Below are 18,329 nucleotides of genomic sequence, written 5' to 3' on the forward strand. Positions count from 1 at the left end.
GTGAAAGTGAATCAAAAAATTTTTTTTTTTTTTACTTTTTCAAAAAGTATAAAGACTAGGGGACACTCAATGAAGTTACATGGAAATACTTTTAAAACAAATAGGAAGAAATATTTTTTCTCTCAACGAATGGTTTGGGACGTGTTACCAGAGGATGTCATCTCAACAACGGTTAGCGTACCTGGGATTAAAAAAGGTTTGAACAAGTTCCTGGAGGAAAAGCCATAGTCTGCTACTGAGATAGACATGGGGAAGCCACTGCTTGCCCTGGGATTGGTAGCATGGAATGTTGTTACTATTTGAGTTTCTGCCAGGTACTTGTGATCTGGATTGGCCACTGCTGGATACAGGATACTGGGCCAGATAGACCATTGGTCTGGCCCAGTATGGCTACCCTTATGTAATAAATTTACTTAATTGTTAACCCCTGTATATGAAATTACAAATCAATTTACCTTACACACAGTTTCCAGGCCATAGGAGTTCTCTCCACGACTGGAAGCACCTCCTATTTTTTCCACTCTACTAATCACACCAAGAGGAGTATCCAGAACAAAAGGAGGATCCTATCGAATGTAGAAAACATGAATCAAATTGGAAAAAAAAAAAAGTAAAAAAATATGTCAGACACAAAATAAATCATATCATATGAGTGGAGGAGTGGCCTAGTGGTTAGGGTGGTGGACTTTGGTCCTGGGGAACTGAGGAACTGAGTTCGATTCCCACTTCAGGCACAGGCAGCTCCTTGTGACTCTGGGCAAGTCACTTAACCCTCCCATTGCCCCATGTAAGCCTGCCATGAGTGGGAAAGCGCAGGGTACAAATGAAACAAAAATAAAATAGATACTATTGGAGATTCTACATGGAATGTTGCTATTCCACTAGCAACATTCCATGTAGAAGGCTGCACAGGCTTCTGTTTCTGTGAGTCTGACGTCCTGCACGTATGTGCAGGACGTCAGACAAGCAGAAGCCTGCGCGGCCACATTGGTGATCTGCAAGGGCTGACTTCTACATGGAATGTTGCTAGTGGAATAGCAACATTCCATGTAGAATCTCAAATAGTAGCAACAGTGGAGGAGTGGCCTAGTGGTTAGGGAGGAGTGGCCTAGTGGTTAGGGTGGTGGACTTTGGTCCTGAGGAACTGAGTTCGATTCCCACTTCAAGCACAGGCAGCTCCTTGTGACTCTGGGCAAATCACTTAACCCTCCATTGCCCCAAGTAAGCCGCATTGAGCCTGCCATGAGTGGGAAAGGGCGGGGTAGAAATGTAACAACAACAAAAAATATTTATTTTCAGTGGGGAGAAAAGTGAATAATGGAAACAAGATATTTATTTCTGCAGGAATACAATGTATCCAACAATACTACTCAGTTACACTTGTCTGCTGTTCTAGTAGATTGCGTTAAATCCCAGTGTTATAGCCCTTTCCTGGTGGTATCAGAATCAACTAAAGTGTGTTTAACAATGTTCTCAATAGACGAGAGAGAGAGAACCCCTTTGTATATAGATCCTCATGAATTATTAACATAGAGCCTACAAAAAAAAAAACCCAATTGGTTTGAAAGGAACATTGTACACATAAGGACGGACTGTTGGCTTTGATTAATACAGGAAGGCAAAGTCTTACCCTTTCCAAGCTTCTGAAATATAATCTGTAATTTGAAACAGTCAAGGTTCCGTGTAGAGCACCAGTGAATGGGCAGATGTAAGTGACATCTTTGGCTGCAAAAAAATATGAAATGAAATATAGCTGTATTGTACAAATAAGCATTAATCATATCTGTTATTTTAATCTTCTAATGTGTTCCTATTATAGTGTTTCATTTGGACTGTGCTGACATCATAAATATCATTCCTATGTTATGTGAATGTTCTTTCATGCCGACTCTTACGATCTCTTGCATTCTGCTGACTGTTATCAGATTTCACAAAGATCAGCATGTGTAACTGTATAATCTTTAATATATCCAGAAATGTCTTATAACGTATTTTACTTTAACGCTATCATGTATCTCACCACCATGTAACCCAAAACCCTCTGTAAAACCAAATGTATATTCTCTTCTATTTCCAGTATCCATGATGAATTGTAAGCCACATTGAGCCTGCAAACAGGTGGGATAATGTGGGATACAAACGCAATAAATAATAATAATAATTTCAGTTATATGATTGTTTACATTGCTGTTAAATGTCGTTATTTCTGATACTGTATCATGTTACACAGAAGGCAAAAGTAGAGACTAATAGACGATTCACCACTGGAGACGTGAGTCCAACAGTCTTTATTATATCAAAGATAACGACCCGACACAGGCCGTGTTTCGACGCTAAAAAGCGTCTGCATCAGGGGTCAATAAATACACTACAAATCAAAACATATAACATATAAATAATGCCAATAAAAACATATATGCACATCCATATAGAGATATAAAAATATAATAGACACTAATTTTCTGATCAGAAGTCAATATGCTCATGTATCATGTTAGTCCTATTACTGGGCTTCAATTTGCCAAATACAATCAATGAGGTGAACTTGGAGATATGTTTCTATTTGGTCATTTTACTATCATTATGTTGTAACCAAAATACATAGTAAGTTTTATGTCAAACTGTACACCACCTAAAGCCAGGTAATAAAACCCAATAAATATTTTAATGTTTTATCATCAAAGTGCTGTAAAGTAATCTTTCAAAGTATGAGATATTATGGTTTATTTCCATTTAATATACCGCCCTTCCTACATATATCACAGGGCGGTGCACAGTCAAATAAAATCAATTAAATACAGTATAGAAAGGAATGCCAGTAACCATAGGATAGCCAACAATCATTTAGAGAGAGAAAAGAAAGAGGGAGGGGCAAAAAAAAAAAAGGAGAAAAGAGAGGGTCAACGGACTTTCAATACATCAGTGCAATCTATGGAAGTATCACCAAACGCTCTCAGAAAGAGATGTGTTTTTTACGTTTCAACAATTTTTTATTGATGATGCAACAAAATAAACAACCAAAAAGCACAATTTACAAAAAAAATGTAAAACGAAAGCATCTGAATAACAACACACTAAGAAGCTCATCATGTGAGTTTTAACATTTTTCTCCCCACACCCTCCCCCTCCCAATCTCACAACCCCCCCCCCCCCCTTCAAAATATTGAATTCCAGATCGCTGGCGATATATGTAGTGATAACAACACTAACGTCATACATACTAAGCCAGTCCAACTCATGGTCTGCGTGCAGAACAAGCAAATGGTGCATCTCCACATCTGTCTAACAGCCAGCAAAAGCGCTCGACAAGAGTAGCGCTTACACCAATCCAGGGGTCTGGTTTCTGGTTCCACCAAACCTCACAAAGAGATGTGTTCAATGTGGCCTTTGGCACCTAACCTTTAAGGAAATCTAGACTGCCCCAATTTGACTGCTCCTACTTGACTGACTGTACACTTGTCCTTTAGATTGTAAGCTCTTTGAGCAGGGACTGTCCTTCTATGTTAAACTGTACAGCGCTGCGTAACCCTAGTAGTGCTTTAGAAATGTTAAATAGTAGTAGTAGTAGTTTTTAAAGCTGTACGGAATCTGAGATAAGGTGTGCCAAGACGCACTTGAGGTGGTAAAGCATTCCACAAGGAAGGTGATATACAGAATGCCGAATCAGTCACAACAAGGGTGACAAAAGAAAGGTCAGCAGATGATGTGCAAACTAACGCCTTTATTATAACATCCAGGACTCAACACGAGTCATGGGCCTTCTTCAGGAGTCTTTAATTGGATGTATACTGATATTAAGCTAAGCTTAATGTAATACAGGTGATGTTCAATATCTGAGGCAGGTGGTCTGAAGCTGGTGAATTAAAGTCCTGTGTGTGTCGACAAGGGTTACTGTTCTTCTCTTTTCCTGCTATACAAAAAGCACCAGTCCTGGTTAAATCAAACCAAGCAGCTCTAGGAGATGGAATGCGAATATTCCGATCATTCAAAGAATGAAGGAGCCTAGGCGGAGTAAAAGTACACTAGAGTCCAAGCAAGAATATGGGTCTCTCTTTTCCGTTCCTCGCAAAAACAAGAGACATTAGTGGTGGTGCTTGAACACGAAGTCACTTAGTTTGTTACTACACACACTTCTCTTTCTTAGCCCTGTGGTGCAGAAATTAATGGGCAGCATAGATAAACAGGTTCCATATTGTGCAGCAAACACTCTGCACACAGCACCATCTCTTCCCCCTCCAGAACCTTCTACTTTAACTTAACTCCATCCTATCTTACCCTCAGGCAGAGCAAGTAGTAGTAGTAAAGAGAGAGAATGCAAGGAACACTGAATATAATTCACTGAGAACAGCAGCCATGGGATCGTTAGATAATGGAGCAAAAAGGGAGAACAAGGCCATAAGCAGACAAACTGAATGAATTCTTGGCTTCGGTCTTTACGGAAGAAGATGTAAGAGATCTACCTGTACCAGAAATGGTTTTCAAGGGTGATGATGCAGAGGAACAGAAAGAAATCTCGGTAAACCTGGAAGACGTACTGAGCTAACTCAACAAATAATAGAGCAGTAAATCACCTGGACCAGATGGTACGAATCCAAAGAACTCAAAACATGAAATTGCTGACTGGCTGTTAGTAATCTGTAACCTGTCGTTAAACTTGTCCATAGTACCTGAAGATTGAAGGGTGCCCAATGTGACGCCCATTTTAAAAAATTATATACCGAGCAAGCCTGACGTCAGTGCGCGGTAAAAAAGTGAAAACTATTACAAAGAATAAAACTACGGAATATGTAAATAAATATGGTTTAATGAGACAGAATCATCATAGTTTCAGCCAAGGGAAGTCTTGCCTCACCAATCTGATTCATTTCTTTGAAGGTATGAATAAATGTGTAGCTAAAGGTGAGCCGGTTGATGTAGTACATCTAGATTTTCAGAAAGCTTCTGACAAAGTTCCTCATAAGAGACTCCTGAGAAAACTAAAGAATCATGGGATAGGATGAGGATAAGGAACTGGCTATTGGACAGAAAACAGAGGTAGAGTTAAATATCCATTTTTCTCAATGGAGGAGGGTGAATAGTGGAGTGCCGCAGGGATCTGTACTGGGACCAGTGCTATTTAACATATTTATAAATGATCTGGAAATTGGAATGGCGAGAGAGGTTGTAGCTGTCTCAAAATGCCACGATTAATTTGGTTATTAACTGCGCTTCTGTTTTTCAGCATCACTAGGCTTTTCAGCCACGTTTTCCCACTTTCATCCTCCCTCTCCTGCCTTGCAATAACATGCACCATCTAATTCTCCCCCACAGAAACGCTAACTCTAGGCCATGAGAAAACAAAAATGCAAATAAAACACATTCAAGCAGCAACGTGTTCAACGTTGTGAAAGCGCCCACTGCTCATAAGGCTGTGCCGGAATGACCCCAATCTGTCAAGCCTTAGGGCTCTTAATTTGCTAAGAAAATAGGCAGTCCACAGTCTCTTGAAAAGCAATGCAATGGTGGTCATAGCCTTTCAATCAGGCCGGAAAGTACACACATTACTCACAACCTTGCTTGGTACTAATGATGGAGGTATCCAAAGTAGTCTGTAGAGCTCATTTAGCACAGCTTCAAACACAGAGTTCCTGGATGATATCAGAAACAAAGTTGCATAGCAATTACTGCTCAAGCTTAGAGTCATTCAATAAGCCCTGAAGATATTCGTGAATTATCTGACAAATTCTATCCTACAAATTCAAATGGACAACCAAGTAGCAATGTTTTATACCAATAAACAAGGAGGAACGGGATACCTTTGCCTACATTGAGAGACACTGATAATATGGAGACTAGCACTAAAAATTAATATCTTTCTCATAGCCTCATATTTATCTAGAGAACACAACTGTCCAACACGCTCAGTCATCAGCTGCATCGTTGCAAATGACCTTGGAACATCAAAGTCAATCAAGACCTTTTCAGGAAATGGGGAATGCTACAAAGAGATCTCTTTGCAACTTATTAGAACAGAATGTATCAAGCCTTTTGCTCTCGACATCCAAGCCAGAATCACATAGCAAACACCTCTGATGTTATTTCCTGGAAGGAGAATTTCCTATTTGTGTTTCCACCAACTCCCCTTATTTCCAGAGCTATTCAAAAGGCAGATCAAGATTCAGCATGGTCGATTCTAATTGTCCTGTACTGGCCAAAACAAATTTGGCTCCCTTTCTTGAAACAAATGGCCCAGAATCGCCAATGCCTCCTTGTATGGTAGATCTTCTCATACAACAAGCTGGGAATCTACTGCTTCCCAATCTCTGTTCTCCAGCACCATCAGCGTGAATGCTACAAGCTGTCTGATAGACAACATACCTGTGTTATGTAAAGTACAAGAAGTTTTGCCTGCCTCTAGAAAATATGTTGAGAGAGTCATATGGTATTCTTTCCAATCCGTCAGAAGTTGTAAAGAATTATACAAAAGGAGTCTGTCCATCTGAGGCAAAATAAGTCTCCAAAAAGTTAATGGAATGGGATGAAACTTGGCATGAGGTTTACACGGCAATAAGACACAATGGGGCCGATATTCAGACCATGGAAGTTAGGCTGGCTATTTCCTGTGATCGGCAGCAATGTTGGATATTCAATGCCAGGCTCTCTCTCGTGACCGGCATGGAATACCTGGTTTTAACTTAACCAGCCAAGCCAGTATTCGGTGTTAGCCACTTAAGTTCAAACCAGCCAAAAATATTCTAGCTATACACGTGGCCAAAAATGGCCACCAAACTCACGCTAAATCGGTAGATAGCCGGTTATATCGCGCAATATAACCAGCTATCTGACAGCCAGTGAAATTCAGCAAGAGACAGCCGGCTATCTCCCGCTGAATATCACCGGACAGCCGACTAAGTACCATTACCATTTAACTGGCCAGGTGCCAGAGAATGAGCATCCCCCCCCCCCCCCAAAAAAAAAAAAAAAGTGGCCCAATGCATTTCTATGGGAGAAGGAGTCAAGGAGGAGGTGATCCACCGAGGTGGATGAACACTAACTCCCAAGAGAACACAACGGTTAAAGGGAAGTGGGAAGTGGACCAATGACTCCAGGGACACGGGATACTAATGTATAAAGTACCACTTTATTGACAGACTCGACATAGTACCGTGTTTCGGCCACAGGCCTGCCTCAGGAGTCTTAAATGATTCTGGTACTGGAAATCAGTCTACAAGTCGATTGGTCTTGAGAAAGACCTTTGTCATATGTAACAGATACTGAAACGTCTGTGTAGTCTGTTGTGAACAAAACAGTTCCAGCTTCTGAAGCATAGGCAAGTGTCATCATATGTACTCTTTAATGCAAGTCAATATTTTATAAGAGGTCGCGCCCAGATACAGCGCTCTGACAAGATTCCAGTATACAATACTAGTGTAAACTGGCATTCACATGCCTACATTTAGGGAAACCCACTTATGCCATGTCAATAGCAGGTGTAAGTCCACTTATGTGTATAATTTACAACATTCTATAAGTTATGCCAAGGAGGTTTTATGACAGGATATAGCATGATGTCAAAAAGTTGAAGCAGTCTCCCCCGTGCAATATTGTGTGACCCCAAACATGCGCAGATGCTATTGAAAATAATAACAGGCTTGTGAAATTTATGACGCCTATGTGTGTGGGTTTTTTTTATTTAATTTGACAGCTTTTTAAATTTATTTGAAAGCTTCCCATATGTAACCTGAGCTATTTTGTTACCTCGGGGGGGGGGGGGGGGGGGGGGGGGGGAGGGAGAGGGGAGTCCTGGGGCGCGAGCTGCGATCTACTGTGGGTACTCCAGAGCAGCAGACTTGTTTTTGGAGCCATGGGTGGATCAATTTTTGTAGGGGGCAGCTTTAAGAAAGGCCATGGCTCTGCCTGAACCTTGGAGTTGAGTTGTGAGGACTTCCGGGGGGTCCAAAAACAAGGTCTGCCACTCCAGAGGGACTGCCCCGAGGTTAAAAAGAAACAACAACCTTGGGTTACATATGGGAAGCTGTCAAATAAAACACACACACACACACATAGGCAGTCATAAATCTCACAAGTTTGCTATTGTTTTCAATAGTGTCTGCGAATGTTTGGGGGGGGGGGGTCACCAATATGGCAGCAAGCTCTGCCCACTGGCTTCAGCCCATAGAATGGGCCAGGTCTCCTGTTATAAAACCTCCTTGAATTATGCATGTAAATATTAGACCCACCCATGTCCTTCCCCTGTGAACACCCCCTTGCATTCACACACAGGGGTAGATACAAGAAACAGCACCAGAAATTAGGTGCCAGGTTGATGCACACAAAGCACAAATTCACTAACAGTAGTTCCATGTGGAATTGCAATTAAGGAGTACTAGTGCAAGTACGTAGTTTCACGCCTAACTTTAGGCGGTAGCACTTACGCCATGCCAAAGGCCTGCGTGCAGTTCTGGAGACCGCACCTACGGAAAGATATAAACAGGATGGAGTCGGTCCAGAGGGCGGCTATGAAATTAGTAAGCGGTCTTGAATGCTAAAATTATAGGGACAGGCTTATGAATCTCAACATGTATACGCTGGGAGAGAGGAGACATGATAGAAATGTTTAAATATCTCAAGGGCATTTATGTACAGGAAGAGAGCCTTTTTCAAATAAAGGAGAGCTCTGGAATGAGGGGGCATATGACAAAGTTAAGAGGGAACAGGCTTAGGAGTAACCTAAGGAAGTATTATTTCACAGAAAGGGTGGTGGAGGCATGGGATGGCCTCCCGGTGGAGGTGGTGGAGTGGAGGACTGTTTCAGAATTTAAAAAGGCATGGGATAAGCATTTGGGATCGCTTAGGAACAGGAAGAATTAGGGGTTACAGAGGATGGGCAGACTGGATGGGTCATATGGCCTTTTTCTGCCGTCATGTTTCTATGTTCTATGTAAGTTCTCGCGCCTAACGTTCGGCAGCTAAGTGGGTAACTCCTAGCATTCTATAACCTGTGCACCTAACTCCTAGGCACGCCCTGACCCGCTCATGCCCTTCCCATGTCCACACCCCTTACAAGCTGCACACAGCACAACTGGTGCACACAAATTCTAAAATAGCGACTAAAGACAGTTGCCAATTATCACCAGTTAACATTAATTTAAGCCAATTGGCTATCAACGCCAATTAAAAGACAATTATTAAATTAAGTCGTGTGCACATCTGTCCTTAGTCTATAACTTGTGCTGCACATGAGAATCCAGAGATAAGTAATTTGCAAGCTTAAAACGTAGAACAGTGTTTAGCACTCATGCTGGTATTATAAATGTACATGTGCAAACACCATATAAATTTGGGTACCAAGTTATAGCATGAGGAATTTTAAATACAAGGATTTGAGAAGGTAACAAAAAGCCATCTGTACATACCCATATCTTTAACAGACTCTCCTGGCAGCAAGGGTAACTCTTCCATTTCTGATAATTTCTTGACCTCTCACAGCCTAGGAAACATGTCCCAGAAAGGTTACATTTCAAAATTATTAACAGCCTATAAACAGAATGTTTACCATATTTCTTAATGGAAAACTGCACTGTTATACATTGAACCGAACACGTATAAAATCAGCCATGCATATACCTGAAATCATGAACGTCAGGCTTTACTGGAACACAAAACAGCATGGATTGCCATAATGATGGCTTGAATCCTCACTTCAAGCAAGGTTCCCCCATGTTATCATTTAAATAGTACTTAGCAATATGAAAAGATGGAGACAGGAAAAGAAAAACTGCTAAAAAGATCTATTAGACTTTTAAAAATAACTTTAAAAAAACCTTATGAATACATATAGAAACACTATAGAAAAGAGAGACAAGGGATATATCATATACATTAATTATACCTTTTGAATTATTTAAATATATCTAAAGCAATTCAAGAAAGCAGGCGATGAGCGCTTGTGAATAAGTGAAATGAAATCAGAAATGATCTGGGTTCTATGTCATTGCAAAGGAACAAAATTGGATAGATGAGATGCGCCTTATGGTCATATTCTAAGTTTCTATCTAGTTTTCATCTTCATGATGGAGGGAAATGATAGCACACAGCTTGACATTTTACAGAGCTGCCAACAATGTAACCATCTGACTTTCATCGCATCTGTTTCCACAATTTCCTTCCTTGTTTTTCTAATGGCCATAATTCAAAAGTACGGTAATGTGCCTTGTTACTAGAACATCATAATCTGCTTCAGTTTGTAAGAAGGGACATGAGCGCTGCACATCTTCTCTTACAGAGTCAGGGAGATAAGTCTCCATTTCTTTTACTCACTCTGGTAAGCATTTATATCCAGCAGCAGAAGAAACCAAGGAAAGCCCCCCGTCTCTCCTCCTTCCTCGTAGATTTGTTTTCTAAATGAGCAAGGAAAAAGGTACCAAGGACTCAACTGATCCTCATAATGACAGATGTTATTCTTGTAGAGATGACAAGTGAAATGAAGATGGGGATGGAAAAACATGTGGGGTCAGGAGAAAGAGAAAGATGAAGAACAGTGAGTGGAGCTGGAAGGGAGATGAAGATGGGTGGGAGAGGGGAGTTGGGGAAGTAGGCAACAAGCATGGACAGAGAGGTGGAAGAGAGAGAAAAAGGGGAAGGAGAAAGGGGAACTGGGACTTGATATACCGCCTTTCTGAGGTTTTTGCAACTACATTCAAAGCGGTTTACATATATTCAGGTACTTATTTTGTACCAGGGGCAATGGCGGGTTAAGTGACTTGCCCAGAGTCACAAGGAGCCGCAGTGGGATTCAAACTCAGTTCCCCAGGATCAGAGTCCGCTGCACTGACCACTAGGCTACTCCTCCACTAGCAACATTCCATGTAGAAGCCTGCCCATGCAGATCACCAATGCGGCCGCACAGGCTTCTGTGAGTCTGATGTCCTGCACGTAGCAGGACGTCAGACTCACAGAAACAGAAGCCTGTGCGGCCGCGTTGCTGATCTGCAAGGGCAGGCTTCTACATGGAATGTTGCTAGAGGAATAGCAACATTAACACTCCATGTAAAATCTCAAATAGTAGAAACAGAATCTCAACAGTAGCAACATTCCATCTAGAATCTCAAATAGGGAAAGGGAACTGGGACTTGATATACCGCCTTTCTGAGGTTTTTGCAACTACATTCAAAGTGGTTTACATATATTCAGGTTCTTATTTTGTACCAGGGGCAATGGAGGGTTAAGTGACTTGCCCAGAGTCACAAGGAGCTGCAGTGGGAATCGAACTCAGTTCCCCAGGATCAAAGTCCACTGCACTAACCACTAGGTTACTCCTCCACTCAAACAAAAAGGGAAGGTATAGTGGAAAATCAGAAAGGGTGGCATGAGACCAAATGGAAAGTAGATAAAGACTGAGAGATGAGACATGAGGGAAGGGCTTGAAGGATAAGGAAATAGGTGAAAAAGCGAGGTGTAGCAGGTGCTCTCAGGGGACAGCAGAACACATATTCACACGCTTAAGGGTGACATCTCTTGACAGAGCCCAGCACGGGAGCATCCCCAGCTTCTTTTCCAGAAGCTTTTGGGAGCTCTACCGCACATGTATGCGCATCTTCCCACCCACTGTGACCAAATGGGATCAGTCACTCTATTAGAATGCTAACAGTATATACAATTCCTAGGGGAGGAGGGCAGGACGTGTGAATATGCGCCCCTGCTGTCCTTGGAGAACACATGCTTCAGGTGAATAACTTTGCATTCTTCGAGGAGGAGCAGGACAGCATATTTACACATATGGTAATCCCTAGCTACCAGACTGCTCAAAAATACAAGGGGGAAAATAATAAATGAGGCCTGCAACAAGCTAAGGCCTATAAAGAGATAATGGACCTAGAGGTAGTGGGGACGGAGGAAGGGAAAAAGAGGGAGAAATGATGGACCTGGGGGTGAGAGGGAGGGGCATATTAGGCCTTTAATCGTGTGATTAATTGCGATTAAAAATATCACACAATTACCATTTTTAAATGCATCCCTAATCTAGAGTACTGTGTACAATTCTGGAGATCACATCTTCAAAACAATATAAACAGAATGTCAGTCTAGAGGGCGGCTACTAAAATGGTCAGTGGTCTTTGTCAAAAAGCTTATAGAGATAAACTTAAGGATCTTAATATGTATACTTTGGAAGAAAGGCAGGAGAGGTGAGGTATGGCAGAGATATTTAAATACCTCCATGTCATACATGCACAGGAGGCAAGTCTCCTACCGTGTTTCCCCGAAAAGAAGACACTGTCTTATATTAATTTTTGCCCCCCAAAATGCGCTAGGTCTTATTTTCAGGGACTGTCTTATTTTTCGGGGAAACATCGGGGTTGGCCCGCCCGCCCTCCGTCGCTTCTGGAACTAACCTTAAACGCCTCCTTTCACCTTCGCAGCAAGCAGCAGCAGGGCAGGCCACTCCTTCCTTCTGTGTCCCGCCCTCGCCTGACGTAACATCCGCGAGGGCTGGGCACGGAAGGAAGGAGAAGTCTGCCCTGCTGCTGCTTGCTGCGAAGGTGAAAGGAGGAGTTTAAGGTTAATTCCGGGAGCGATGGAGGGTGGGTGGAGGGGGTCCCAGTGACCTCGGGTGGGGGGGGGGGCCGCCCGGGGGCGGCCTTGTCCGGCTCTCGGCGGCCCTGCTTTCAAACAAAAATTTGCTAGGTCTTACTTTCGGGGGAGGCATATCTACCAATTCAGGAAAACCTCTACTAGGTCTTATTTTTGGGGGATGTCTTACTTTCGGGGAAACAGGGTACTTGAAAGGAAGCTCTGGAATAAGGGGCATAGGATGAAGGTAAAAGGAGAAAGACTCAGGAATATCCTAACAAAACACTTCTTCGCAGAAAGGGTGTTGAACGTGTGGAATGGCCTACTGATAGGTGGTGGTGGAGATGAAGACTGTATCTGAATTCAAGAAAGTTCAGGACCAGTAGATAGGATCTCTAAGGGAGAGGAAGGGATAGTAGATAACATGAATGGGCAGACTGGATGGTCCATATGGTTTTTATCTGCCTTCATTTTCCTCTGTTTCTATGAGTGGAACATCTAAACATGAATCGATCGTTTAATTTCTTCAACAAAGCCTACAATGAGAACCAATAACCGATAACCTCACTAATTCACCTCACCAACCCACTCAGTTATGAAAATCCACCTCTACAACTACCCTAATCACTCCCTTCCTTCTTCTCTCTTCCCTACTTAATCTCTGCACAATACTAACTGTATCTGATATCTTGGAACGACATTGTTAACAAAACTATGTAAGCCTGCAAATAGGTGGGAAAATGTGGGATACAAATGCAATAAATAAATAAATAACTTTTTGAAAAAAGTACAAAGATTAGGGGAGAGAAAGACTAGGGGGTCCTTTTACTAAGGCATGCTAACAGATTTAGTGGGCTCTAATGATTAGCACGCATTAAATAAAATGCCCATAGGAATTTAGGGGGGGATTCTATATATGGCGCCTAAAAAATCCACACAGAAAACATTTCCGCCTAAGCGTATTATATAAGCAGCAACTAGATGTAGGCGCAGTATATAGACTATGTTTAGTTGATACCCTAGCATCTAAATCTATACACCTCCATTTACACCATCGAAAACATGGCGTAAATCCTGGCACCTAGATTTAGGCACAGAGGGCCATATTCTATAACAGCGTGTAAATTTTGGAACACCCATGGAACACACATTTCCCCGCCCATAACTATGCCCCTTTTTGCCCGCGCACATTAAAATTTAGGCGTTGTGCATTACAGAATACACAATGAGGCATATTTTCAAAGCACTTAGCCTCCCAAAGTTCCATAGAAACCTATGGAACTTAGCCTCCCAAAGTGCTTTGAAAATATGCCTCTAAGTGATTCGTGCCCATAAATTCTAATTATTGTCAATTAGTTCTCATTATTGCTTGTTAAGTGCTGTTAACAACATTGACTGGTTTGTTAAGCCAATTAAGTTACACGCATTTTTGAAGAATATGCTTGGATTTCGGAGTGGAATACTAGACACGCTATATAGAATCCATGGGATAATGGAGTGGAGGAGTGGCCTAGTGGTTAGAGAACTGATCTTGACATCTAGAGGTGGCTGGTTTAAATCCCACTGCTGCTCCTTGTGATCTTGGCCAAGTCACTCAACCCTCCATTGCCTCAGACTGTGAACCCTCCAGGGACAAGGAAATACCCAGTGTACCTGAATATAACTCACCTTGAGCTACTACTGAAAAAGTGTGAGCCATATCCAAATAAATAAATAAAATGGGTGTCTTTATCATTTAGAGTGCGCTAATTGTTAGTGTGCCTTAGTAAAAGGATCCCTTGGTGAACAACCAAAATGATAAAGGGGATGGAACTCCTCTCATATGAGGAAAGGCTAAAGAGGTTAGGGCACTTCAGCTTGGAAAACAGATGGATGAAGGGAGATATGAGTGAGGTCTACAAAACCTTGACTGGAGTAGAAGTAAATTGATTTTTTACTCATTCCAAGAGTACAAAGACTAGGGGACACTTGAGGAAGTTACATGGAAATACTTTTAAAACAAATAGGAAGAAATATTTCTTTCACTCAACAAATAGTTAAGCTCTGGAACTCTTTGTTGGAGGAGGTGGTAACAGCAGTTAGCATATCTGGGTTTAAAAAAGGTTTGGACAAATTCCTGGAGGAAAAGTCCATAGTCTGCTATTGAGACAGACATGGGAAGCAACTGCTTGCCCTGGGATTTGTAGTATGGAGTGTTGCCATGATTTGGGTTTCTGCCAGGTACTTGTGACCTGGCTTGAGCACTGTTTGGAAAACAGGATACTGGGCTAGATGGCCCATTGGTCTGACCCAGTATGGCTACTCTTATGTTCTCATGCAATTAGAGGTGTACATGAGGAAATAATCTAGTCCCCATCTCCACCTCCAACTATCCCCAATCAATTCTTTTCCATACTGTCACCATCCCCACGGGCTTTTTTCCATGTTCATAACCAACCTGCATTCAAAAATCTTGTAAGTTCAAAATAACATAAAATGTATCATATAACTTGTTAGGCATTTAACATAAAGCAATAGGTATTACTTTGTTAAATATGCCAGATTTTTTAAATATTCTTTTCTGTTTTGGGTTTTTTTTTAAGCTGAGGTCTTGGCGTTTCTAAGCCGAGGTGTCCACTGGGACATAATTTAGTCCCCATCCCCTCCCAGTCCTCATACACTTTGAATCCAACCCCTCCCAGCCCTGCAGTATGAATTACTGTTTTGTCACCAATATCACAGATACTGGCAGATTTCTGCGGGTTTCCCACCATCCCCACTCACACCTCTACCATGAATTTAGATAACAGAACATTTAAAATAAATAGAAGAAAATGTTTTTTTTCACTCAACACAAAGTTAAGCTCTGGATCTCATTGCAAGATTTGGTAAAAGTGTAACTGTGTTCCTGGAAATAAAGTCCATAAACCATTATTAAGGTAAAGCTGGGATAAGCAGCATGGAATCTTGCAACTTTTGGGGATTCTGCCTGGTAGTACTTGCGACTCCAATTGACTGCTGTTAGTAAAAGGATACTGGGCTAGCCGGACCTTTGGCCTGACCCATTATTTCACATTTTTTCCTGTTTCTTCCTTTTTAAAGGTAATCAATAGAAATCAAACAAAATAAAACATGGAAAAGAAATTAAGATGATACCTTTTTTATTGGACATAACTTAATACATTTCTTGATTAGCTTTCGAAGGTTGCCCTTCTTCGTCAGATCGGAAATAAGCAAATGTGGTAGATGACAGTATATATAAGTGAAATATCAAAGCATTTCAGTGACAGTCTAACAGGGTGGGTAGGAGATATGCATGCCAACATCACCTCATCCCCAAACTGTTAGACTATCACTGAAATGCTTTGATGTTTCACTTATATATACTGTCATCTACCACATTTGCTTATTTCTGATCTGACGAAGAAGGGCAGCCTTCGAAAGCTAATCAAGAAATGTATTATGTCCAATAAAAAAGGTATCATCTTATTTTCTTTTCCATGTTTTATTTATTTCTATTGATGATTACCTTTAAAAGTGAACTAACACTTCCTTTTTAAATGAACACTCCAAATATTGTATAGGTAGGATCTACTTAGATATATACCCTCCTCATTTCCAAAGATACCAAGTCACACGCATTCGACTGTACTCATACTCACACGCATTGGGGGGGGGGGGGGGGGGGGGGATCGGGAGACCGGTCTCCCCTCCGCATGATCTGCAATCTCTCCCTCTATCTTCCACTCTCCTCCTTGTCCGCGATACGGAGCCTCTGTCCTCAAACACCCCGCCCCGATCAAGCTCATACAAGGATAAGTCACACCGCATTCGACTGTACTCCCACTCTCCCACGCCAAGCACCCCTCCCTCAGGCGCATTCGGGGATCAGGGGACCGGTCTCCCCTCCCCGCATGATCTGCCATCTCTCCCGCCGTCTTCCACTCTCCGCGATAATACGGCACAAGCACACCTCTCTCTCAAAACACCCTCCGATCAAACATACCTGAAGTCGCCCTTTAACAATGCCACAGCTTTCCTTCTCTGGTGCTGCTGCTGCTTCGTCCCCTCTGATACATACTACACACAAGGAGGTTGAAAAAAAGCAAGAGCCGGGGGTGTTCCCTATCTAATCCATTATACGGGCTGAAGCCGGTAGGCGGAGCTTCACGCCCTTTTAGTTCACCCAAAACAATAGCCAAAGATAATTAGAAATAAGGGACTGCAACTGCATATACTGGACCATCATCTGTACAAAGTCGTTCCTGTTGGATAGGCTGCCTTAAAAGGTGGGGGGCGGACTGACTGACTAACTAACTAAACAAATAAATAAATGTGTGTATTTTTTTGCAGCTTTTTAATTATTCTTCCTTAACATATATCTATACCATGATCTGTTCACGTATGTTAAGTTACATGTATGTTACCATGTATGTATGCATGCAACTTAACACATTACCATTTGTAATTTTGTTACCCGGAAATGGCAACCGCCATTACGGCAAATGTAAGCCACATTGAGCCTGCAAATTGTTTGGAAAATGTGGGATACAAATGCTATAAATAAATTTATTTGAAAGCTTCCCATATCTAGATATAAATATCATGGAATAAAAATGGAGTGTTACTAAAACAGCTTCAAAAATTATTGTAGCTGGTAGAAACAGCATTTCTACACTGTTCTGTACAATACAGATGGCCAAATTTCAGTAAGGATATCCTGTTTCCTGATGGGTTCATCTTAACTGTTGTTGTAATCTGCCTTGAGAAGCCTGGTGTTATAAAGATGGAACAGACCGAAATTAAATGGAAGTAAACATGGAATCACATCTTCACCTCATCTATTTTGTAAGAAATTTTCATTTAGATACACAAATGGATTATTCTGTTGTTTGAGCATGTTTCAGGGACAAGTGGTTTTAGAAGTCAAAATAATAAAAATAAATATGTTGTTTCATACATATCTCTCATTTGTTGAAACATAACTGAATGAGCTATAAGCCCCTAATGCAGTCCATTGGTTTTCCTATATTTTGTTCATGTGATAGCTTATATTGGGCCAAAACTGGAAATACAGTGAGACAGAATTCAATAATATCCAAAACTTTATGTTTTAATCACCTTTATTAAAAGCAAAACATGTTGGTTGATAAGCTTCATACAGAACAAGAAAAACTAGTGAACGATCCAACATGGCACAGTATAAACTTTTACAGAGAACATACCCCAAGAACCCTTCCCCTCACTCCCTCCCTATAAGCCCACCTGACTGTTTCCACCTGCAAAAACAACACAACAGATGTACATATCAGTAGGACCCAAAGCAGTACAAAACAAGTGAAGTCATAAACAACACAGTTTATACCAAATTGTTTATCCACACTTAGGTTTTAGTGCAAGCTTCTCCTACTAACCTACAAATGCACTCGATCTGCAGCCCCTCCTTACCTCTTTACCCTCATCTCCCCTTACATTCCTACCCGTAACCTCCGCTCTCAAGACAAATCCCTCCTCTCAGTACCCTTCTCCACCACCGCCAACTCCAGGCTACGCCCTTTCTGCCTCGCCTCACCCCATGCTTGGAATAAACTGCCTGAGCCCATACGCCAGGCCCCTTCCATGCCCATCTTCAAATCATTGCTCAAAGCCCACCTCTTCAATGTCGCCTTCGGCACCTAACCACTACACCTCTATTCAGGAAACCTTGACTGCCCCAACTTGACATTTCGTCCTTTAGATTGTAAGCTCCTTCGAGCAGGGACTGTCCTTCTTTGTTAAACTGTACTGCGCTGCGTAACCCT

General features: G+C 41.7%; 1 protein-coding gene across 1 annotated transcript in view; it reads right to left on the minus strand.

Annotated features, from left to right (window-relative positions):
* The window catches only part of MTMR2 (myotubularin related protein 2), a 75,806-nt gene extending 59,183 nt beyond the window's left edge, over window positions 1–16,623 (minus strand). The window contains exons 1-4 of the mRNA XM_030199354.1: window positions 16,535–16,623; window positions 9,396–9,469; window positions 1,631–1,725; window positions 456–566 (exon numbers count right to left, since the gene is read on the minus strand). Of these exons, the coding sequence (XP_030055214.1) occupies window positions 456–566; window positions 1,631–1,725; window positions 9,396–9,441 (252 nt within the window). The 5' untranslated portion in view covers window positions 9,442–9,469; window positions 16,535–16,623. The remainder of the gene's footprint in view (window positions 1–455; window positions 567–1,630; window positions 1,726–9,395; window positions 9,470–16,534) is intronic.
* Between the last annotated feature and the right edge of the window lie 1,706 nt (window positions 16,624–18,329).

Source organism: Microcaecilia unicolor, chromosome 4 (genome assembly GCF_901765095.1).
Source record: "Microcaecilia unicolor chromosome 4, aMicUni1.1, whole genome shotgun sequence".
In the NCBI taxonomy this organism is placed as follows: domain Eukaryota; kingdom Metazoa; phylum Chordata; class Amphibia; order Gymnophiona; family Siphonopidae; genus Microcaecilia; species Microcaecilia unicolor.